Genomic DNA, 25,572 nt, shown 5'->3' on the forward strand with positions numbered 1-25,572 from the left:
AGTCGATTTAGCGATGTCTGCGCATCTGTCTGTCTGCCTGTTATAATCACGCTTTCGAACGAATGCAGATAGAAGGCGAATATTTTGTACACGTGTTTATTTTGTCAGTGAGCAGGTTAAGTTCGTAAATGGGCCATGTCGGTCCACGCTTTCATATAGCCCCATATCATGGTATCCCCCAAAATTCGGAATTTTGATTACTTTAGCAACATTATTCGCGGGAATTGATTCAAATTTCGTGCTTGAAGGTCTTGATGGAAAATACAGCCTATATCAAAAAATTGTCTATGCAGATTCACGTCTTCGAATAGCCCCCATATAACGGTACCTCCCGATATTCGATATTTTGATGATTTTAGCGACATTATTTCCCGCAATTGTTTCAAATTTGGTATTTGAAGTTCGTAATAGATACTACAGCCTATGACAGACGGTTCCTCCCTATATACGATATTTTAAAGATTTTAGCTACATTATGCACCATTTATTTCAAGTTTCGAATTTGAATGTGGTAATGACTTATGGCAAACAATGCCTATGTAGGTCCACATCGTATAGACACCAACATAACGGCAATACTCGGTATTTTTAAAATTTTAATAGAATTTTTTAAGGATTTTATTTTTTGAAAATTTCCAAAATCGTTCCAAACGGTGGAGGGTATTCAAAGTCTGGCCCGGCCGAACTTACTGCTTTGTAACTTGTTTTGTTTATCATGCATACTTTCGGAAAAATGCACAAAGCCACAACGCACAGTATCACAGTTTGGGGTAGGGTATAAATGTGTTAATAAACCGCATGTGTATAATATGGATCTTGGCCTGAATAGAATTCCGAATATTTCATTTCTTATTTTGACAATTGGGTCTTTGCACTTTGGAATAAAAGAAAATTGATTTCGTGAACAAATGTGTCATCATTTCTGTTTTGACTGCAGTTATCTTTGCTAAACATTGTTTTTCTGAAATGTTTTATTTCAAATATTCGACGTATTGAATATGAAATGGTTGATTGACTTTATGACTGTCTGGTTGAATAATTTATTTTTCCAACAAAAAAAAAATAAATAAATAAAAATAAAAAAAAAAATAAATAAATGAAAGTAGAATCCTGAAAATTTACACTACGGTTCAGTGTTGGTGTGATCTAGTCGAAGTGACTTACCTAAGTCTAAGAGTTAAAAAAAATCCTTTGGCAAGATTATGTCAGTTCTGGGGTCAATAGTCCAGTACGTCAGAAACTTTAATTTTACCCTCCTATGGCATAATTATGTCAGGTCTGGGATCATTATTCCAATACGTCAGTAACTTTAATTTTACCCTTGCCCGATTTTACCCTCCAAAGACCAAGCTGTGTGTCACGTTCTCTGCGATTATCAGTGTAAATTTTTGTTTGTATTTTCCTATCTCGCATGCAACAAATACAAATACACTTACCCAATACTAAATAGGCGGTTATTAACATTTTATACAAAGAACGATTATCTATGGACACGCCATCACCGGGTATATAATCTCCTAGGCCAATTGTTGTCAACGATATAAAGCAGTAGTAGAAAGCATCCAATATGCCCCATGTGGGTTCCAAATAACTGAAAACAGCAGTTGGTATGGCGAAGAATAAAATTATAACAATTATCACTGAAATGGTAGGAGAGGTAAAAGATGGTGGTGGTAAATAACAAAATTCGTTAATAGCTGGTGAGCATATATATATGTACATTAGGGTGGTTCAAATTATTCCTAAAAATAGTGAAAAAGTTGTATTACAATAACTATTATAAGGAAAGGAATGGTAATATAAAAATATAAGGAAAATTCGGGCTCTCTCTCTCCCTCTCTTTTGACTTTCCTCTTCCATTTATAGAAGTCACTTTATCTTGCGATTTTCGTTTTTCATAATTGTGTTTTATGTCAAGGTTATTTATATTTTTGTGATAAATCGTAAAATCATCAGTACAAGCAATTTTTTACTTTTCCATTCTCCTTACGTCTTTCTCTCTCTCCCTCTCTCGGAAATCGTCGGAAAATCATCAGTACAAGCATTTTTTTAACTTTTCCATTTCCCTTACGTTTCTCTCTCTCTCTCTCTTACAAACAGTAAATTTACTCACTATAAATTCTACCTACATTTGGATTTATGATTTTTGTTCAACATTTCTTACAATTCTTCTTAGCTAAGCATTTTCACAAATTTCCTAAATAGATTTTTTTCACTTCACCAACTCGAACCACCCTAATGTCCATGTCCCTCCAACTCACCGATTATGGTCAAGTGCATAACACGAATATTGAACGGTTGATACAAATGACCTAATCTCGAATTCAGCTTTCCCAACAGCCAATTAGCCGGTATTAGTAATTTCTCCACCATGGCGCTCAGCAGGACCAACGTCAGTGGTATACCAATGGCAGCATAAATCATGCAGAATATTTTGCCCGTTTGACTGAGTGGTGTTACATGGCCATAACCTGTAAAAAAATAAAGAAAACAATAATTATTTAAAAACTATAGCTTTTTTAAATGGATTACTTACCAATTGTCGTAATGACCGTGCTGGAAAAGAATAAGGCCTGGCCAAAGCTCCAATTCATTTCATTTGTGGCATTGCGCAGCGGCGAAATGCCGCGATCATTGGCCGTAATAACAGCCTTAAGGAATTCCTCCAAATCGTCATCTGCAAAGAAGGAAAATATGTATATCAATAGAGATACTAAAAGTAAAAAAAATTAGATATATAGCTAAATGTGGTCCATTGTAACTCAATATGGCACAAGAGTTTTTAGCAGGACTGCAGGGACGGAGGCGAACGCTATGAATCGAAATAGGACAGTTTCAATAAAATGCTTATTATTTATTAAGGTGGGGATACATAAAGCGCTTATGTGGCTGGCTTTAGTCATCGGCCGGCTTCTTCGGAAATGAACAACGGAGCCTAGGGCGAAAATCGAACTAAGTCAACCTAAAACTCTTAAGACTTAAGCCAGCAAAATATGTCCGTTATGTATTTCCACCCTTAGTTTTCCATTTTCTTAAATCTGTTTAAAACAACAGCTAATATCCAACAAAGAATTAGGCAACGTGGGCAATTGTTTGTATCAAACATAAATCAGATGTGAAATAAAAAAATATTGGAGGAATCTTTCTGGACCTCACATTGATTTTTTTAATATTCATTACACTCTAATTATGTGAAATCACTTCAAACTAAGTTCATATAAAGAGTGATTTTTACCACTTATCTTTTTGGCAACACTAGTCTAAGCAGTTCACGCTGGTTTCATTTTTGGTTTCTCTGTCAAACATCTCAGTTTGGTCTATAATATAACTATTGCAAAACGAAAACGCATTCAATTTCATTAAATTTTATTAACAAAATGCGTGATAAGATAAGTAAATTCATCGAGAGTTTGTTCCAGTTTCATTTTTGGCTCGATGATTACGCTTCCAAAAGAACTAGCAGAATAATAGATTTTGGAGTGAAAATAAACCAGAAACATTGCAAAAGGTACCAATCAGACCTGCAAAAAACCTGCTCGAATTTGAGCGGGAGCAGTCCTGTGTGTGTTAAAAATACAAAACGAGCAAAACTCTATTTACGGTTTCGCTCATATAAGAGCAAACTTGAATTGTTCGTTTTAAAGTGCGAGCAAAATTCGATTTTATTTCTATGTATGTGTTTATGTCCGGAAAAAGTGTTGAATTTGTCGAAAATAAAAAAGGAATTTACTTTCTTAAATACTATTCAACTCATACATCTAAATTTATTCTGAGTTTTCTATTTAAAATTTGTGCAGAATATTTTTTTTGACACCCATTTCCTAAAACGAAATTTTATACTAGAAAGGAGGGTATATTTACGGAATTGTCTCTTCTCCGAAAATGATAATATCCAAAAAAAAAAAAAACGCGTAAAAATGTTATATATTAAAATGTTCATTTTGACTTTTCAAATGTACAATAGTAATGTTTTATTTTGCATGATTTTTTCTAATTTTGACTTACTTTTTTCTAATGTACATTTGTAGTGTTTTTATATTTTTTTTTGAATTCGAATACTAATACCAATTTATTTAATTGACTTGATTTCTTGAGAACTGAAATTGATGGCAGGTTAAATGGAAGTGTAGTACCGAATTATGTGGTGGCGAAACGGAATAGATGATATCGAAATAATTTAACGCGGTCACACCAAAGTTAAAAGATAATTATTTTTTTTTTTTAGAAATCGATAAAAAATTTTGAAAAAAATGTCATTGCAAAAATTTTCAAATCGGGAAAAAATCGAAAAAAGAAATGCAATGGAATCTAATTTTAAAATAGTAGTACATTCTATTGACAAACTTTGTAAGGATCATTAAACATTTGCTGTAAAAAATTAGCGAACAAGTTGAAGATTGAAGTTGAAGATCTGCTTTTGTCAATTTTTCAAAAATAAATACGATGTTAACTGACATCTACCTTTCAACTCCAGGGCCTGCATCGTAGTTCAGCTGGAAGATGCGAACACATTTAAACAAACAAAAATGAACGAAAAAGCCTATTGGGGCTCATTTCAATAATCCGTCCAATGAGAGCTCGAAATGCAAAATACTTTGGGAGTAAAATCAGTTAGGGGGGTGGAGAACCTCTTCGGCCCTTATTTGGCATTTTTGTTTCTAAGGGTGTGGAGAACCTCTTCTTTGGCAACGGGATGTACATCTATATGAAATAAATTATGAAAACATGAATAAATTACAAATATAAGAAAGTAGCACTGGACCGAATATTTGTTGAATCGTCATTGAATTATACTATGATGAAAAATATGGATTTTATGGGGTCTCCAAATTACAATTTAAATGGCAAGTAAAATTAATTCCCATCTTACGGTAATGGTGTAAAATAGTAATTATATTTGACTATTCTGAAATCATTCTGCCCTCAATTATGAGGTGGATAAAACCATTTTTACTTATATAAATCACGCGATTTTTTTCGGTTTGACATGCTATGTTGTTCTGCTACATTTTTTGGATTTGGCCTCTATTTGTCATCTTGGATTATAAGGGGTAGAAGAAAGTTTTCAATGTAGGTCGATGTTTAGGAGTAGTGCCCATAGAAAGGTACCGTCTAATTTGACCACATTTCAAAGGTTGAAAATTTTATACAAAAATTTCAACATATCTACAAATTTATGCATAATAGAAAAAAACTACGGGCCGGCAACGCGGACCGGGCCAGCTAGTATATATATATATATATATATATATATATATATATATATATATATATTCATAATCAGCATAAAATTCTAAGACGATTTAACGATGTCCGTCTGACGTAGAGCGCCAAAATTTAACAGAATAATTAGTATTATGTCTAGGATGGTTGGTATTGAAAATGAAATGATATATCGGTCCACGTTTTGGTATAGTCCCCATATAAGGGTACATCCCGATATTCGGTATTTTAATGATTTTTGCCACATTTTTTCATGGATTTGTCTAAAAATTGGTATTTGTTGGTCATAATTGGTTCTAGTGTTACAGGTAGCTTTACTGAATATGAATAGTGGTGTACGGTATGACTGACCTTTCATAACTGTCTTTGGCTCAACTTTTATAATCTAACGGAGTTTTATACCCTCCACCATAGTATGGAGGGTATATTAAGTTTTTCATTCCGTTTGTAACACCTCGAAATATACATTTAAGACCCAACAAAGTATATATTCTTGATCAGCATAAAACTCATGTCGATTTAGCAATGCCCGTCCGTCTGTGGAAATCACTCTAGCTTCCGAACGAAATGAAGTAGGTTGATAAAATTTTACTCAAATGTGTATTATGTCTGCAGGACTTTTGGTATTGAAAATGGGCCATTTAGGTCCACGTCTTTGTATAGCCCCCATATAACGGTACCTCCCGATATTCGGTATTTTGATGATTTTAGCGACATTATTTACCGGAATTATTTCAAATTTCGCATTTGAAGTTCGTAATGGATACTACAACCTATGACAGAAAATTGTCTGTGCAGGTCCACGTGTTCGTATAGCCCCATATAACGGAACCCCCGATATTCGGTATTTTGATGATTTTAGCGATATTATTTACCGGACTTATTTCAAATTGTGTATTTGAAGTTCGTAATGGATACTACAGCTTATACTATACTACGGATTTTATTTTTTTGAAAATTGCCAAATTTGTACCAAATGGTGGAGGGTATTCAAAGTTCGGCCCGGCCGAACTTACAGCTTTTTTACTTGTTTTCTATAATTTGTGAAAAGAAAAAAACAAATGGCACACAATATTTCACTATTTCTGCCACTATTTGATCCGAAGTTCCAATATTAGAGCTGGTGTTGAGTCGGTATATATCAGTTAATTTTTTTTTACAATACCTCCGCGAAAATGTCTTCCATTTTGAAAAATTATGAAATATATTAAACAAGAAATTAGATGAACTGGATAATGGATGGTCCAATAGTTGAACATTTTATTTATTCGGTAAAATATTGACCATTGCTATAATTTTAAGAATATTTTAAAAATAATTAATTTGTCAAAAATTGTTAAATATATGAAAACAATTTCAACAATCTTCTATATTGCCAAAACATGCTATTTTGGATGGATTTGTCAAAAAAAAACTTCCTTACAAATAAGGAGTATAATGAAATTTAATTTTAATTTAAATATAGAACAATATATCTTTCCCAATAAAAGGTGACATTTTAGGGTATATTAAGTTTGTCATTCTGTTTGTAACTCATCGAAATAATAATTTTAGACATAACAAGGTATATATTCTTGATCAGCGTAAAATTCTAGGACGATTTAGCCAGATCCGTTCATCTGTCTGATGTAATCACGCTAGAGTCAAAACAAATAAAGATAGAAAGCTATAATTTTGCACAGATCAGGCAGGCAAGTCAAGTTCGGTCCACGATGGCATATATACCCCATATAACGGTACCCCTGATATTCGGTATTTTTATGATTGTCTGAAATTCCACAAAAGGAGTTCCTTCTGAGTAATTTACCGCCTGGAAAAGTATTGTCAATGTAGGTCCACCCTATATTCGGTATTTTGATGAATTTAGCTACAATTTTCAATGGAATTGTTTAAAAATCCATTGAAAATTGTAGCTAGAATTGTTTACTAGATGTTCTTTCCAATCACTTTACCTCCTGGAAAAGAAATGTCTAAATTGACCCACATACAATTGTACATCCCGAAATTCGACATTTTGACAATTTTAGGGACATTATTCACCGGAGTTTGTAATTGGAACTACAGTCTAAGACAGGTCTTCGCATAGGCTCCATACATCAGTACCACCCTTTATTCGGTATTATGATGATTTTAGGTAAAATATTCACCGAAATTGTTTCGAATATCGTATTTAAAGTTCCTTATAAGTACTACAGCCTGTGACAGAAAATGTTCTATGCAGGTCCAGGTTTTCGTATAGTATCGATATAACGGTACCTCCCTATATTTGCTATTTTGATAATTTTAGCTACCTTATTCATAGGATTTTTTTTTTTAATTTTAATATTTGAATATTGTCAAAGCTTATGTTTTACGGCCGAACTCACTGCTTTTTTATTTGTAAAAAAACTTTTTAATGGTCTAATTTTTGCGTATCTAAATATCTTTGTCAACCTTCGATCCAAAATATTTTTTTAATATATTAAAAAGGATTTTCTGGTTAAAAAAACGACGACATGGACCTGCATAGGTAGGTTATAAGCCATTACAATATTTAAATGCGAAACTTAGAAAAAAATCGGGGAATATTGTAGCTACAGTCATCAAAATACCGATTATCGGGAGGCACCGTTATATGGGGGCTATACGAAGGCGTGGACCTGCACAAACAATTTTCTGTCTTAGGATTTAGTATTCATTGCGAACTTCAAATACCAAATTTGAAACAATTCCGGTGAATAATGTCGCTAAAATGATCAAAATACCGAATATCGGGAGGGACTTTTATATGGGGGCTATACGAAGGCGTGGACCTGCACAAACAATTTTCTGTCTTAGGCTGTAGTATCCATTATGAACTTCAAATAGCAAATTCGAAACAATTCCGGTGAATAACGTTGCTAAAATCATCAAAATACCGAATATCGGGAGGTACCGTTATATCCCCCATATACGAAGACGTGGATCTGTATAGACAATTTTCTTCCTTAGGCTGTAGTATTCATTACGAACTTTAAACAAAAAAATTAAAACAATTCCGGTGAATAATGTCGCTAAAATCATCAAAATACCGCATATAGGGAGGCACCGTTATATGGGGGCTATACGAAGACGTGGACCTGCACAGACAATTTTCTGCCTCAGGCTGTAGTATCCATTTCGAACTTCAAATGCAAAATTTGAAACGATTCCGGGGGCTATATGATAACGTGGACCTACATGGGCCATTTACGAACTTAACCTGCCTACTGGCAAAATATACATGTAAGCAAAATTTTAGACTTCTATCTCAATTCGTTTGAAAGATAGCGTGACTACAACAGACAGACGGACAGACAGACACACAGACGGACATGGCTAAATTGTCTTATAATTTTACGTTGATCAAGAATATATATACTTTGTTGGGTCTGACATGAGTATTTCGAGGAGTTACAAACGGAATGACAAAATTAATATACCCTCCATAGTATGGTGGAGGGTATAAAACATGGATGGATTTTGTTTATTCAAGGACTTGATTCCCAAAACTCGTGAAGTTTTTAAGAAGTTCTGTTAAAGATTTCATGTCAAAAAGATTTAAGTTGTTTAAGAACTTTCTGCCAAAAAAATTGGATTTTTTGTGAAAACATTTTTTTCCAATGACTTCCTTAAAACATTTCGCAATGTTTATAAATGATTATATATTGATTACATGTATCTATCAGCGGATCGACTAATTCTTCTAGATTGTTTGTAAACGGAACAAAGTTGATAATTATGTTAACTCAGAATTTCAAAATTATAGCTTGAATTTGGTCAGCCAGGGCTTCTATTGTATTTATATGCGCGTCAACTTTTATTGTTTCAAATCGTATTGTGGAATCGTAGAAAATATTTTTATGGCTTAAATTTCCCCTCAAGAGCAGGAATTCAAAGAAAGACAAACAGTCGAATAGGCATAATTTGAAAACAGACGAATAAACATAAGTTGACAGTGTGTTCTGATCCAGAAGAAAAAAAAAATAAATAAAAATTATATCTCCCTCTCTTACCCTTAACTTGTGTATATTTCTGTAAAAAACTATTTCGCAGGGCTGTAATGGCTGAACGTTCCTTCAACTCCATAGGATATTCTATGTGACGAAATAGCACGGCACCGAGGGCCAAGAAACCGATATAAAATAATACGAATGTCATAAACAGAAGACGTTCTTTGCGATATTTCGGTGGGCAACACTCGATCGTTGAACCGGGCACGAGATGTGCCGTTGTACCGTCATCCGATTCTTGATAGGTGGAACGTATCAGACATATCGAACCGATACTGACACCGTTATTTAAACTTATATTAGATTTTTTTCGAACGCAATTGTGTGGTGTTCGCAACGATGAGGTGGATTTTTTATAAATACTAGGATCAGACATGGAAATTAGACGACCAATTGGGGCGGACGATGGTGTTTCATTTGTTATTATCGTTGATGCGGGATGGCCATTGTCGAAGCCTTCCAAATTATCATAGCCTTCTTTGAGCGGCATTTTATTTTTTTGTATTTGATTTGTTTTATTTTTCTTTTTTTTTTTTGTTTAAATATTTTTTGTTTTGTTTCAATATTTTTGCACAATCAACAATTTATTTATATATGTGTAGCATATATATTTTTTTGAATTCTTTCTTAAAATGTGGTTTCACTGTCATAAATACACCCGTCCATGTCCAAGATCAGACTAAAATGTGAATTCAAATTTTTTAGCTTCTCTGTTATCTGTTGTTGTTTATTCATTCGCTGCATTTGTGGGGTTCTTTCTAGGTTTTTTTTTATTACGTTACTGTATTATCTCATATTTCGTTTTCGTTGGCGTTTTTGTTTTGTCATTTTCAGTTATGTCTGCTGAAGAGTATCAGTCAGCTAGTTGTCCAGTATATGGGGGTTGCCGTTTAGAGATTTTTTTTTCAAGAAAGTGGTCGGAATTTATTGTGATAATTTTTTTGGAGTTTTTAAAGATAAAAGCCATATTAGAGATATTCTATAAATGGAAAAGCTTCATCTATAGATAGCCTAAACAATACCTTTTACAGGTCTTCTATCCAAAAAGACCTTTATATGTCTTTGAAGGCCTTTAAATTACCTCTTTTAACAGAAGATATTTACAGGCCTTTTATAGGCCATAATCTTACCGAAGGCCTTTTTGAGGTTCTCTATAAGCAAAATACCGTTTGTGGGTCCTTCTACAGAGAGAAGACCTTATAGAGGTCTTCTTTAAAAAAAGAAAAGCCTCTGCATGGGAGTTTTCTATCAGGTCCACTATAGACAGAAGATCATTAATAGATCTTCCACAGCCATTAAATCATTTACAGGCCTTCTACAGTCATTTAACCTACTACAGTTTTTTTATAGACAGATAATTTATTACAGGTTCTCCGTAGATAAAACAACGTCTTCTTCTCTATTCTATAGACAGAAGGCCTTATAGAGGGCCTCTGAAGACAGAAGATCGTTTACAGGTCTTTCATAGATAGGAGACTTTTTTCAGGTCCACTATAGACAGAAGATCATTAATAAGTCTTCTTCAGATATTAAGCCATTTACAGATCTTTTTCAGACATTAAACCTTCTACGGTTCTTCTAAAGGGAGAAGATCTATTACTGGTCCTATGTAGAAAGAAGACCATTTCTGTAGACAGAAGACCTTTTATAGGTCTTCTATAGATATGAGACTCTTTTCAGATCCTCTATAGACAGAAGATCATTATCTAATCTTCTAAATCTTCATTAAATCACTTACAGATCTTCTACAGACATTAACATTAAACGTTTTACAGGGTTTCTACAGACAAATGATTTATTACAGAAGGTCGTTCAGATGTTTTCTATAGATAGCAACCTTTTTTCAGGTCCTCTATAGAAAGAAGATCATTAACAGATCTTCTACAGCCTTTTATAGGTCTTCTATAAACAAAACCCCCTTTCTGCAGACTAAAGACCTTTTACAGGACTTCTATGGACAAAACAGATCTTCTATTGATATGCCACCTTGATATGTCATCTTCAGATATAATACCTCTCCTAGGTCTTCTACAGACAGAAAACATCTTACACAAATTTTATAGACAGAAACCCTTTTACAGGTGCTCCTAAGACAGAAGATCATAAAGTTCAAGTTTTTCCTTTTTTCGGTAGTTTATCGAGGATGATATTAGCAAGATTATTGAACAATGACCCACATCCAATGTTGCTGTCCGAAATTATGTCAAAATCTCCATAAATAAGCCGTAGAAACCAACAGTGGCTTCTATATGAAATTTCAGAATTTGTGATGTATCTCTTCAGCCAATACAAAATTTTGTAACATTTAGTACGCATATCTAAAATCCTGTTTAATATGCGTTTCTCCAACCTAGATACCAACAGTGATACAAAATTAGTAGCATTTAGTACTTTTCGAACAATTATAGTATGCAGTTGAGACCAACAGAGACTTGTATATCAAATTTCAGATTTTTGACATCTGTTTCAAATTTTCACTCAATACCACATTTAGGTACTATTTGGTACTTTTCATACAATTATAGTACACATATCCAAAACCATCTCCATGCCTCAATTCCAGATACCAACAGAGCCCTCAATATCAAATTTGAGGATCCCAGGCCTATTCCTTCCCCCGATACCAAATTAAGTATCATTTGGTACTTTTAGTACAATTTTAGTACTGATTTTCGAAAACGTTCCATATCTCAATCCTATACAACATAAGTTATCGCAATATAAAATTCCTCGGTTTCAGCTCTATCCCTTCACCCAATATCTAATTTAATACCATTTAGTACTTTTCGTACAAATACTGGACACATTTCCAAAGCAGCCTCCATATCTTAACCAAGAACACCAACTGTGATATCTATAAAAAAAATTTCAGGATTTCAGTTGTACTCCTTCGCCCAATACCAAATTTAGGTACTTTTTAGTACTTTTCTTACAATTATAGTACACATTTACAAAACCATCTCCATATCTCTCTTTCCTGATACCAACAGAGACCTAAATATCACATTTCAGGATTCCAGCTCTTACATTCACCCAACATAAAATTTAGTACCATTTAGTACTTTCGTACTAATAAAGGACGCATTTTCAAATCTCCGCCAAATCTCAAACACAGATACCACCGGTAATCGAAATATCAAATTTCAGAACTTTATCTCTTTTCTTTACATAATACCAAGTATAGTACCATTCAGTACTTTTCGTACAATAGTAGTACACATTTCCGAAACTACCTCCATATGTCAACGCTACACATATGGAAAAAAATTAGGGCAAATATTGTACTATTTAGTACATTTTGTGCACTTGCAGTACCCATTTCCAAAAACACCTCTGTATCACGAACCTATCCCAAAAAGGGACCCCGATACAAAATTTTAAAATACCTGCTTTATCCGTTCACCCCAAAAAAAAGTTACAAATTTGGTACCATTTGGTACAGTTCGCAAACTTGGTACACATTTCAAAAGCTACCTTCATATATTAAATATACTTTCCAACCTTGATTCTCATACCAAATTTCAAGTTTTCGTTTACGTAATACCAAAAGGTACCATTTTAGAGGTTTAGTACCATTTTAGAACTTTTCGTTATCTAAAGATGGAATTTCCAAAAACCTATTGGTACATTTATCCTGGAAACCATCAGTGACTTTCATTTCTAAATTTCTAGTTCATTCCGTTTGTCCAATACAAAGTTTCCAATTTTTAATGCATTTTAGTATTTTCTGTACCGTTTTAGTACGAATTTCATATCACACGTCTATACGCCACGACTGACCCTCGTGCAAAGTTTCAATATTCTAGGTTCAGTCGTTTCGTCTGGGCATTGATTCTCAGTCAGTTATTTCACCACTCTTTTATATGTATGGCAAAATTATAGACCAAGCTAAAGACATTTGAAACAAACCACGAACCCTGGTGTATAGGGAGGTACTGTTATATAGGGGCTATAGGAAGGCGTGGACCTTCACAGACAATTTTCTGTCATAGGCTGTAGTATCCATTACGAACTTCAAATACCAAATTTGAAACAATTCCGGTGAATAATGCCGCTTAAATCAACAAAATATCGAAAATAGGGAGGTTACATTATATGGGACCTATATCAAAACGTAGACCTACATGGCCCATTTTTAGTACCAAGAGTCCCGCAGACATAATATACATTTGAGTAACATTTTATCAACCTACTTCATTTCGTTCGGAAGCTAGAGTGATTTCCCCAGACGGACGAACATCGCTAAATCGACATAGAATTTCATGCTGATCAAGAATATATATATACTTTGTGGTACATTTCGAGGTGTTACAAATGGAATGACAAACTTAATATTCCCTCCATACTATTGTGGAGGGTATAAAAATCACCCTTTATAATACTCTTTGCTATAAAGCCCAAACACTTTAAAACTTTAAAAACCCCCAATGGCAACCCTGGCCACCCCATCACCGCCAATCTTGGGATTGCTTACAAAAAAATTCTCAGAATATATGCTTCGGAAGCAAAGAATGAATCTGATTGTGCAGCATTTGCTCATATTGCTTATTGTTATTGCTATTGCCATTGTTGTTGTGTTTATTGTTTACATAAATAAAAAAAAAAACAAATCAGCTATTTATCCCGCTTAGACATGCGACTAATTAAGTAACGTTTACAATTTCGTCAAACATGAACGGCGGACACAAACCAAGATGGGGGTCCATTCAATTCAATTGCATGGGCATCCTAAAGATTATGAATTACACTAACTTTTGTGTACTTTTTAGTAGATATCCGTACATACAGACATTCGTATTTACAAATCCGCTGCGATCTTTTCTTCAGTTTGAAATTCGACTGATAAGCATTAGTAAAAAAAAGAGATAAGCGTGTACACAAATGAGCAAATACAATTTACATTCCCACAAAAAACAAACAAACACATATCTTAAGCAATAATAAAAAACAGAAACTGCTGAATTTGGTTTTCTTCGATGAGAAAACATTCGTTGTCCAGCAGTTTGTAAACAAACAAAATGATCGTGTTTACTTTCCAAAGAGGTCAGCTGAAAATGTGCACCTTCGGTTGGCCACCAGAACTCAAGCGCCGGCCATGGCGATGGCGTGGTCCGCCATAACAGCCGATGGTCGCTCTCCGCTCGTATTAATCGACCATGGCATCAGAATAAATGCCGAATATTATCGCGAAAATATTCTGCAGGGGTGTATTTAAGCCTTGTGCACACAAACATTTTGGCCGCAGACCTTGGATATTCCAACAGGACTCAGCACCATCGCACTCAGCACGCGAGTTACCTACAGCCACCAATAAACAACATTATTATTAAGTTCATTATTTTCAACCACAACCTCATTTATTAAAAACATCATTATTGTTAACACCATTATTATTAACATCATTATTATTAACATCATTATTATTAATATCATTATTATTAACATCATTATTAGTTACAACATTGTCATAAGCACCAAAGAGCTAACACCAATATTGTTGACATTATTTCGTCAGCAATAATTCTCCACTTCAACATCACAATAACAACACTAGTAATAAAACTATGACGGAAATAACCCAAAAAGAAATGTTTACTTTTACTGTACCCAATACAAATTTTTAGCTTAAGTATTTTTCTTGATAGCTCTAGATTTTATGTTCCTTTGTTCTTTGTTAACTCTAAGAAAAATCAATAATTGTAAAATCGCTTAAATATAAGAATTTTTGAATAAAGCATCAGTTGTATTTGGCATCTAAAACAGAATAATTCTTGTTTTCTGATTTTTCGGCGGTACGGAAGTTAACTGGCGCAGTCGTACGGCCATTGTTGGTGCGGTCTTTCTCAAGTGAAAAAAAAATATAATTAAATAAATGTATCCTTAAAACAGAAAAAAAAAACCAAAAAAAAAAACAGTGACAAGTTAATTGTGGAAAAAACAGTGAACTATCCTTTAAAGGACATAAAAATTTTTTTTAAGAAAAATTTGGTGAAGAAAAAAATATATTAAATTAATTAGGCTTGACGGTATATCAAGTAATCCTTAAGGAGAAAAATCGTGCGCCAACAATCGGAAAAAAAAAAAAAGAACCTACGTCCGTACAACCGAGAAAATCAAGTGCCAATACAATATAGTATTTTGTTGAATGAATATCAACAATTTACTATAAGAAGAGAAGGAATATCTCTTAAATAAAAATATATATTTAAAATCAAAAATAATATTTTGTTGACGGAATATCAACAAATATAACCATCCAGAGAGAATTAATATCTTTTTGGTTGGAATAAATATTTAATAAAAATTGTTGAAGGAATATCAACAAATTATATCTTAAATAAAAAATATATATAAATTCATAAATAATATTTTGTTGAAGGAATATCAACAAATATTACCATCCGGAGAGAATGAATATCTTTTTGGTTGGAATAAATATTTAATAAAAATTGTTGAAGGAATATCAACAAATTATATCTTAAATAAAAAATATATATAAATTCATAAATAATATTTTGTTGAAGGAATATCAACAAATATTACCATCCGGAGAGAATGAATATCTTTTTGGTTGGAATAAATATTTAATGAAAATCGTTGAAGGAATATCAACAAATAATACGGTCATAGTGGATCAGATCAGATAAAACAAGAAAAAAACCAACTAACAAAAACAAATAACAATACAGTGAAGATCAAAAAAAAAAAAAGGAAAATCAACTAAAAATAACAATTAAAAGTTAATAACATATAACAATAACAACAACCGTAACAAAAACAAAAAAAAAAAAACTAAAAAAAAAAAAAAAAAAAAAAAACAAAAACAAGCAACAATTAAAACAACAAACAACAACTACAAGTGAAGAACAAGAAATAGTCCTGAAGCAGTCCATATCTACAAGCAACTTATACAGGTCTCATCGGAGGAAAGAAGCAGATAAAAACCTTGGAAATCAACAATGAAATTATTTATTATGATAATACTAGGGTAATTATTTTAAGAAAATTATAATATTTATCACTATTATATTACTTTATAAAATATAAAACAGAAATAAGCAAAGAAATATTTCAATTATAAAGAAAAAGGCTAATCAAAATATCTCAAATCAATAAAAAGGGTAATTATATTAAATGCGAAGACTAAGACCAAGACCATATTCTATTCGATACTTAACTGCAATACCGGAACAACAAGAAATGACTACCGTTAATGACATTAGTGCCCCTCAGGCGCTACAATCTCAACAACCGTCACAATCCTCTCAAGCATACGAAACATTAAAAATTCCAGATGCCGTAAAAGATTTACCAACATTTAATGGAAATCCAAGGCAACTAAATGATTTTTTAGAAAACGTTGAAGAGATTTTAAGAATATTAGCGAATATCGATGGTTCTAACCAAGCAACAGTAGTGCTTAGAGCCATCAGAAACAAAATAGTGGGAGAAGCTAATGAAGTACTTAATTCATCCGGTACTCCGTTAGTTTGGGAGGTAATTAAAGCGAATCTAATACTTAAATATTCGGATAAAAGGAGTGAAACCTCCCTTGTGCGTGAACTCCACAATTTACGACAAAATAATCAGACTGTGCAAGAATTTTATGGTTCAGTTATAGAGCTACAGGCAGCAATAAATAATAATATATCAATTCATGAAACTAACAAACATGTCATAAACTCGAGGCGCGAATTTAACGCTAAAATGTGCTTAGATGCATTCTTAATAGGCCTCCGAGAACCCCTTGGCTCAATGATTAGGTCTATGAGACCCGATTCATTAGATGAAGCATTAACATTCTGCATTCAGGAACAAAATATACAATATTCAAGAAGACTTACTTACAACCAACCATTCTACCAACCAAGGTATAGACAGAATACACGGAATTATGCCCCTGCTCGTAATTACCAACCAAATATGAATAACACACATAGATTTACACACGGACAAATTCACCATTACGCACAAAACAATATAAATAGATTCCAAAACACGGTTAATACTCAGGGAAGAAATCAATATAATCCAATAACTAATGCATTTTCACAAAAGGGACCTCAAGCACCTAATGGAAATACCTTTTCTCACAATGGGTCCGGACAGAGCAAATTCAGCAACTTCAGGCAGCAACAGCTTACGACCAAACCCTTACCACCACCAGAACCAATGGATGTTAGTTCTGGTTATAGTCATTTAAGAAAACCTATGACTACACAAACGAGACAGACATCGTACCTAAACAACGTCAATGTGTCTCAAGCTTACCATAATGATCTAGACGGATATTACCACGGACAAACACATGACAATGACTTCGAACAAAACTACACTTATCATCAAAATGATGATAATGACATGAACGATCTAAAAGACCAACAAAATAATGGTATTAGAACGGAATACGAAAATGTAATAGTTGATAATGAAAATTTTCATATGAATGCCTACCCACACCAACGGGATACTTAGATATTAACAAACATGGACACACATTACCCTATATTAACATATCCTCCCCATTTGGTAGACCCCTGAAATTTTTAATAGATACTGGAGCATCGTCATCATTCATAAACCCAGAATTTGTAAATGACGAAGAGTGTATGACTTGCAAACCAATTACAATCACAACAATTTTAACTAAACACTCACTGGACAAAAAAAATTAAACTACCCTTATTTACGGAATTCAAACAAAAAGGAGATACAGAATTTTTTGTCTTCAAATTTCACAACTATTTCGATGGACTAATAGGATTGGACATATTAGATTTTCTCAAAGCTAAAATAGACCTAGGTAACAAAACTCTAGTAACAAGTCAAGCCATCATACCTATTCATCTCAAACCCAATTTCACTTCTGAGAAATTCATTATTCCAAGCTCTTCCAGAGTTGTTATTAATGTACCGGTAGACACACAAAATGGTAGCTTTTTTCTCCCAAGGACTTTTTTGGGTTCTGACCTCTTTATTTCAGAGGGACTGTATCATTCTAAAAAGTGGTACAGCCTTGTGGAAATAGTTAATACTTCTGGACATGATAAAATTGCATACATTGAACAACCAATAAAGACGACACCATACAACGACCAGAATTACATCGAAGTTAATAACTTCAGTTTAGAACACAACTGTATGAATGATAATCATGACATTTTAGATTCGATAAGGACCGGTCATCTTAATAAAGAGGAAAAACAAGCTTTGCTGAAGGTTTGCAAATGCTTTGAAGATGTGTTTTTCAAGGAGGGAGAACAATTGACATTCTCGAATCAAATCAAACACCAAATAAGGACAACTGACGACAAACCCATTTTTACAAAATCATACAGGTACCCTTACATACACAAAGAGGAAATACGCAAACAAATCGATAAAATGTTGCAACAAGGTGTAATTAGAAGAAGTTTTTCACCATGGAGTGCTCCTATATGGATCGTACCAAAAAAATTAGACTCGAGCAATATACAAAAATGGAGACTTGTTATAGATTATCGCAAATTAAACGAGAAAACTGTTTCTGATAAATATCCCATACCCAACATAACTGACATATTAGATAAATTGGGGAGAAGTCTCTACTTCACAACTTTAGATTTAGCTAGCGGTTTTCACCAGATCGAAATGCACCCAAAAGATATTGGTAAAACAGCATTTTCTGTCGATAGAGGTCACTATGAATTCGTAAGGATGCCTTTTGGATTAAAAAATGCTCCATCCACTTTCCAAAGGGTAATGGACAATGTATTAAGTGACTTGATCGGGACAGTCTGCCTTGTATATTTAGATGACATAGTTATATATTCAACTTCCTTAGAGGAGCACATACAACACTTGAAAAAAGTACTCGGTAAATTACGTACAGCCAATCTTAAGATACAACTGGACAAATCAGAATTCCTAAAGAAAGAATGTTCTTTTCTCGGACATGTTATTTCCACTGATGGTATTAAACCCAACCCTGATAAAATTCATGCCATAAAAGCTTTCCCCGTACCAAAAACACAAAAACAAATAAAATCATTTTTAGGACTACTAGGTTATTACAGGAAATTTATTCAAGATTTCTCGAAATTAACGAAACCCCTCACAGAATGTCTTAAGAAAGGGAGAAAAATAATATTAAACGAGAGATATTTGAACACATTTGCTACTTGCAAAAATCTTTTAATGAACGACCCACTGCTCCAATATCCTGACTTTTCAAAACCATTTAATTTAACCACCGACGCTAGCGACTTTGCTTTAGGAGCAATACTTTCCCAAGGACCAATAGGTAGTGACAAGCCTATATGTTACGCAAGTCGTACATTATCGAATAGCGAAATAAATTACTCGACGATAGAAAAAGAATTACTTGCTATCGTATGGGCGACAAAATATTTCAGGCCATACCTTTTTGGAAGGAAATTTAAAATAATTACCGACCATAGGCCCCTTACATGGATCATGAGTCTAAAAGAACCAAATTCAAAATTAATCCGCTGGAGATTAAAACTAGAAGAATATGACTATGAAATTATCTACAAAAAAGGAAAATTAAATACTAACGCAGACGCACTAAGTCGTATTAAATTAGACAATCTATCTGTAAATGAACATGTCGATATAAACACTAATTCAGTTGATAACATCTCAAACCATGGTACACAAGGAACAACAATCCATTCCTCCGACGAAAATGTTGACGATGGAATACCGATATCAGAAAGACCAATTAACGAATTTAATATTCAAATTATATTTCAAACTCAAATCGGTGGCTCACCAATAACCTTAGAAACAATATTTAAAAATAAAATACGCAAGACTATACGTAGAGAAAAGTACGACGAACAAACATTGACTAACATTTTCCAAATTTATATAACACCAAATAAAGTCTCTGCGCTTATGGCAGATGACGATACATTTAAATTAATTCAAAGCACCTACTCAAAATACTTTGCAAACAGCAAACTATTTAAGTTAGTACGATGCATGGACATTCTACAAGACATAAGAACCATTGATGAGCAAGACAAAATAATTAATGAATACCATATGAACCATAACCATAGAGGTATTCAAGAGACATATGCACACTTAAAACGAGAGTACTACTTCCCTTTCATGAAAAACAAAATACAAAATTGTATTAATCATTGTCATACATGCCAAACTTTAAAATATGACAGGAAACCACCAAAACCCAAATTTCAAAAACCTGAAATTCCCGAAAAACCACTGGATATTATCCACACAGATATCTATTGTATAAACAAGCGTAATATACTTACCATCATAGACAAATTTTCTAAATTTGCAGCCGCTTACTCTTTAGACTCTAGGAATAGCCTATCAATTCTGAAAAGTTTCAAACATTTCATAAGCCTACACGGCATACCCAAGAAAATTGTTTGTGATCAGGGCGCTGAATTTAATGCATCCATTATAAAAGATTTTTGTAAAATGCATCAGATAACCTTACATTATACATCATTTCATCAAAGTACAGGAAACTCTCCCGTAGAAAGATTACATTCAACCATTACCGAGACCTACAGAATAGTTTACGAAAAGTATAAGTCATCAGAAATACCACTAAATCACGACGAAATACTATTAGAAGTCATTTTTACCTATAACAACGCAATCCATAGTGCTACAAATTTAACCCCATTTGAACTCTTCTATGGTAGGACTTATAACTTCGAAAAGACATTAAGCTATAACTCTGAACATGACTACTTAAATAGACTACAAGAATTTCAAAATGACTTACACAAAATTATTAAAGATAAATTATCCATGGACACTGACAAACGTATAAAAAAACTAAACGCAAATAGGGAAGAACCAGAAGATTTAACTGAAAACCAGACAATATACAGAAGGGAATCAGGGAGGAACAAAATGACCCCTCGCTTCTCAAAGAGGGTAGTCAAGGAAAACAAGAAAGTGACGCTGATAACGTCAAATAACCAAAAACTACATAAAGCCAAAATTAAAAGAAAACGTCTTACATAAACTGACTTCTATTTGTCTTTTAGGTTCGTACCTGTACAATCCGACGTCACAATAACAAACATAACGCAGACTCAGGGACTTATACCACTACAACTAGGCGATGCTAAATTAATCACAGACTTTCAACATCTAATCCATGTTATTAACCTTAAAACATATAACGACAATATTAACACTATAAAGCAAACTTTGGATCGAATAGAGGAGACAAGATTTACAGCATCACAACTTAGAACTACGAAACTGAAACTGAATAATCTCTCAGCCAAATTGGATATATTAACCCCAAATTATAGGAAAAAACGGGGACTTGTAAATGCCTTAGGATCAGCAATCAAATTCATAACGGGAAATATGGACTACAAAGATGCAGAAGAACTAAATAAAAACATTGACAATTTAACTAGAGGAAATACCCAAATAAAAACAACGCTTAAAAACCAAATGATGTTAAATAACAAAATGATAACAAGATTCGAAAACATTACCAATCACATAAATGAAGAACAAAACCTAATAGAACGTTCTATAATGATGATTCAAAACCAGACAAGAAATGCCATAAACCCCTCGGTTAATGCAATAATCCAAATGCAAAATTTACTTCAAATCAGTTTTAACATAGATATACTTACCGACCATCTTAATGATATCGCAGAATCAGTAGTATTAGCAAGGCTTAACACCGTCCCAAAATTAATATTAACTACTGACGAACTGAATGAAATACACAACATACTTAACAATGCAACGGACATTATATCACCAGAACATATATGAATTACTACAACTGACAGCATATTATAACGACACAAACATAATATTTGACATACAAATTCCTATAATTTCTAATGAACTATTTAAATTATTACACATAATCAAAACCCCCATAAATAACACCTTAGAAATAATAACCGGTGAATACGCTTTAATAAACAATGATAACCTTTATCTTTTCGACAACCGATGCAAACAAATAGAACAAAAATTTTACTGCAACTATGAAACTCAATACGAAAGAAATAGAGATTGCCTAAAATCAATTTTGCTTAGAGAAGAAACGGTGGCATGTCACCTTAGAGACATAGGATTAACTACGGACATAATATATCCAGAACCAAATTACCTAGTGCTTATAAACCCTCCAATAGGAAACATAACCACAGTATGTAACAACGTAACTAAGAGTCTACCAATCAAGTCTTCCTCTGTTATTAATTTTAATGAATGCAAAATCTTATTTAATAATGTCTGGTATACAGATAAACCGAATATTCACCAAGAAAACATTAGCACAATAACCTTCCAAACTAGCTTCTCAAACAATATTACAACACTCTCCATAAGAGACGAACTAACATTACCCAAACTAGATCAATACAGATTCCAAAATAAAGCAAATATCGAATTTCTTCAAACAGACTCTGACAATTACAAAACAATTTCTTATTCCGCATTTGGTATAATTAGTTCTATAATCATAATATTATCAATAATATTAGTAATAAGAAAGCCTATAAAATTAATCTACTCCATAACCCACAACAATAATGAAGTTCTGGCCACAAATGATCCGAAGCCCCTTTGGCCCTCACTTCATTCTGGAGAGGGAGGAGTTACCTACAGCCACCAATAAACAACATTATTATTAAGTTCATTATTTTCAACCACAACCTCATTTATTAAAAACATCATTATTGTTAACACCATTATTATTAACATCATTATTATTAACATCATTATTATTAATATCATTATTATTAACATCATTATTAGTTACAACATTGTCATAAGCACCAAAGAGCTAACACCAATATTGTTGACATTATTTCGTCAGCAATAATTCTCCACTTCAACATCACAATAACAACACTAGTAATAAAACTATGACGGAAATAACCCAAAAAGAAATGTTTACTTTTACTGTACCCAATACAAATTTTTAGCTTAAGTATTTTTCTTGATAGCTCTAGATTTTATGTTCCTTTGTTCTTTGTTAACTCTAAGAAAAATCAATAATTGTAAAATCGCTTAAATATAAGAATTTTTGAATAAAGCATCAGTTGTATTTGGCATCTAAAACAGAATAATTCTTGTTTTCTGATTTTTCGGCGGTACGGAAGTTAACTCGCGCCACCTAAGAGTGGTTACAAAATGAGATTCCTCACTACATTTCCAGCGCACAATGGCCACCAAAATTTCCGGATACTAATCCGTTGGACTATTATGTCTGGAGTATTTTGGAAAGTAAGGTTGGTACTAAAAAATACCGATGTGTCGATCCCCTCTAGCAAGCGCTTCACCGGGGTTGGGCCAAAATACCGCAGAGAAACATTCGGGCAGCGTGAGACGGTTTCATTGGCCATTTGAAGGCCATAATTCGTGCCAAAGGTGACCAATTCGAACAAATCTAAACTTATTCTAAAATTTGATGCTATTTTCGAAATTTTTTGCTTTCATTCAATAAAATTTATAAAGTTTGTAAAAATCATGGCGTTTGACCTTGTTGCAGTTTTTTTTATCTCACCCTGTATATTCATGATCACCATCAAATTCTAAGTCGATTTAGCAATGTTCGTCTGTCTGTCTGTCTGTTGAAATAACGATAAAGCCCAAATTACTTGACGTAGAGCTTCAAAATTTGGCAGGACACTTTGTATTGTGTATTGAAAATGAGATACATCGGTCCATGTTTTCGTATACCTCCTGATGTTCGGTATTTTGATGATTTTTGCTACTTTTTCCCAAGGATTTGTCTAAAAATTGGTGTTTGTAGTGCTTAATGAGTTTAAGCTCTTGTGGTGGAACATTGTATGTATAGGTGCACGTTTTCGTATAGCCGCCGTAAAATGGTACCTCCCGAAATTCGGTAGTTTGATGACTTTTGCCACATTTTGCACGAATTTGTTTAAAAATTGGTATTTATTGTTCGTAATAGGTTCTAGCTCCAGCCGCGAAATATTTTAAGTATAGGTCCACGATTTTATATAGCCTCCATATAACGGTACCTTCCGAAATTCGTTAGTTTGATGATGTTTGCCACATGGATTTGTCTCCAAGTTGGTACTTATTGTTCGCAATAGGTTCTAGCTTTGGTGGCGGATCATAGTACATATAGGTCCACGTTTTGGAATAGCCATCGATATTTCGATATTCGATATGTTCATGACTTTTGCCACTTTTTTGTTTGTCTAAAAATTGGTATTTGTAGTTCATAATGGGTTCTAGCTCCGGCAGCAGAACATTGAATGCATATGTCCACATTTTCCTATAGCGCACATATAACGATACCCACCGATATTCGGTATTTTGATAATCCTAGTCACATCTACCCACGAAATTGTTTGAAATTTAGCATTTTAAAAGATTTGGTCGATGACAACCCTTGAAGTATAAAATTGTCTATGGAGGTTCCCGTTTTGGTATGGCCCCCAAGCAACGGCCTCACCCACTTTATGGTTTTTTAAAGGTTTAACTGCATTATCCAAACGGTCTTACTGGTATTTGTAGTTTAAAGTGGAACACGTTTGAATTCCGATACTTTTATATAAAAATATTTTCTTTACCCAACGTTCGGGTCGGCCAAACTTAGCTGCTTTTTTACTTGTTATTATTACATATAATATTACCAACCCGTAAATGTTTCTTGTAAATGGATATTCTTCAGTGCTTTACACAGCAAGGGTGGTTGAATCACATGGTGGGCCCACCGTAAATAAATATTCAAATTTCATGATCATTCAAATATTTCCACCGCTTTGATTTCCTTTCAGCACTCACTTCCAATCCAATATCTACCCCACTCCCATACCCTTATCTTTAAAACAAAACAAAAAAAAACGAGTACCGCAAGAATTGTACAACACTTACCATTTAAACACGAATGCTTATCCAGAAATTGATTGCGAAACGTTTCCACCCGTTGCGAAATCACATCAATTTTTGGCGCTTCAATGGCTGAGAACATGGCGGCGCCCAAGACCAAAAACAGAACGTAACCGCCGCATAAAAAGCAAAACCGACATCTTCCGCTCTTGTTGGCGGACGTGGCTGATGAATTTTTCGAGCTAATCGGAAATGCTCCTAAAAGCATGCTGTAAAGAATTGAAAAATAAAGAAAACAAAAAGATATTAAAAAATTGTTTGACTTTCATGTGAAGAGCAGCAGCAGCAGCACAGCACAGGTTTGTGGTATTGAATTATTTTTAACCATGCATTGCAATATGGTTTTGACAAGTCATATTAAAAAAACAAAAAACGAGAGGAGACATGTGCATATATGTGAATATATATAAACATACATAACGTGTATTCTCTCGTGTGT

At 33.5% G+C, this 25,572-nt stretch overlaps 2 protein-coding genes across 3 annotated transcripts in view; one reads left to right on the forward strand and one right to left on the reverse strand.

Moving 5' to 3' along the window:
* Positions 1 to 25,572, reverse strand: part of LOC101898919 (potassium channel subfamily K member 1) — a 55,249-nt gene that overhangs the window by 2,314 nt on the left and 27,363 nt on the right. Inside the window, exons 2-5 of one of the 2 annotated variants that reach the window (XM_059122938.1) lie at positions 25,119 to 25,342; positions 2,537 to 2,677; positions 2,262 to 2,471; positions 1,437 to 1,640 (exon numbers count right to left, since the gene is read on the reverse strand). In XM_059122938.1, the coding sequence (XP_058978921.1) occupies positions 1,437 to 1,640; positions 2,262 to 2,471; positions 2,537 to 2,677; positions 25,119 to 25,341 (778 nt within the window). In that variant the 5' untranslated portion in view covers position 25,342. Of the gene's footprint in view, positions 1 to 1,436; positions 1,641 to 2,261; positions 2,472 to 2,536; positions 2,678 to 9,236; positions 9,923 to 25,118; positions 25,343 to 25,572 lie in introns of those variants that run through there. The other variant, XM_005175024.4, reaches the window with a different exon arrangement.
* LOC131802597 (uncharacterized) lies at positions 16,025 to 23,376 on the forward strand. The gene is made up of 2 exons (XM_059122940.1): positions 16,025 to 16,221; positions 21,272 to 23,376. Exons 1-2 carry the CDS (start codon positions 16,193 to 16,195, stop codon positions 22,026 to 22,028), a joined length of 786 nt encoding a protein of 261 aa, XP_058978923.1. The 5' UTR covers positions 16,025 to 16,192; the 3' UTR covers positions 22,029 to 23,376.

Source organism: Musca domestica, unplaced genomic scaffold (assembly GCF_030504385.1).
Source record: "Musca domestica strain aabys unplaced genomic scaffold, Musca_domestica.polishedcontigs.V.1.1 22, whole genome shotgun sequence".
Taxonomy (NCBI): domain Eukaryota; kingdom Metazoa; phylum Arthropoda; class Insecta; order Diptera; family Muscidae; genus Musca; species Musca domestica.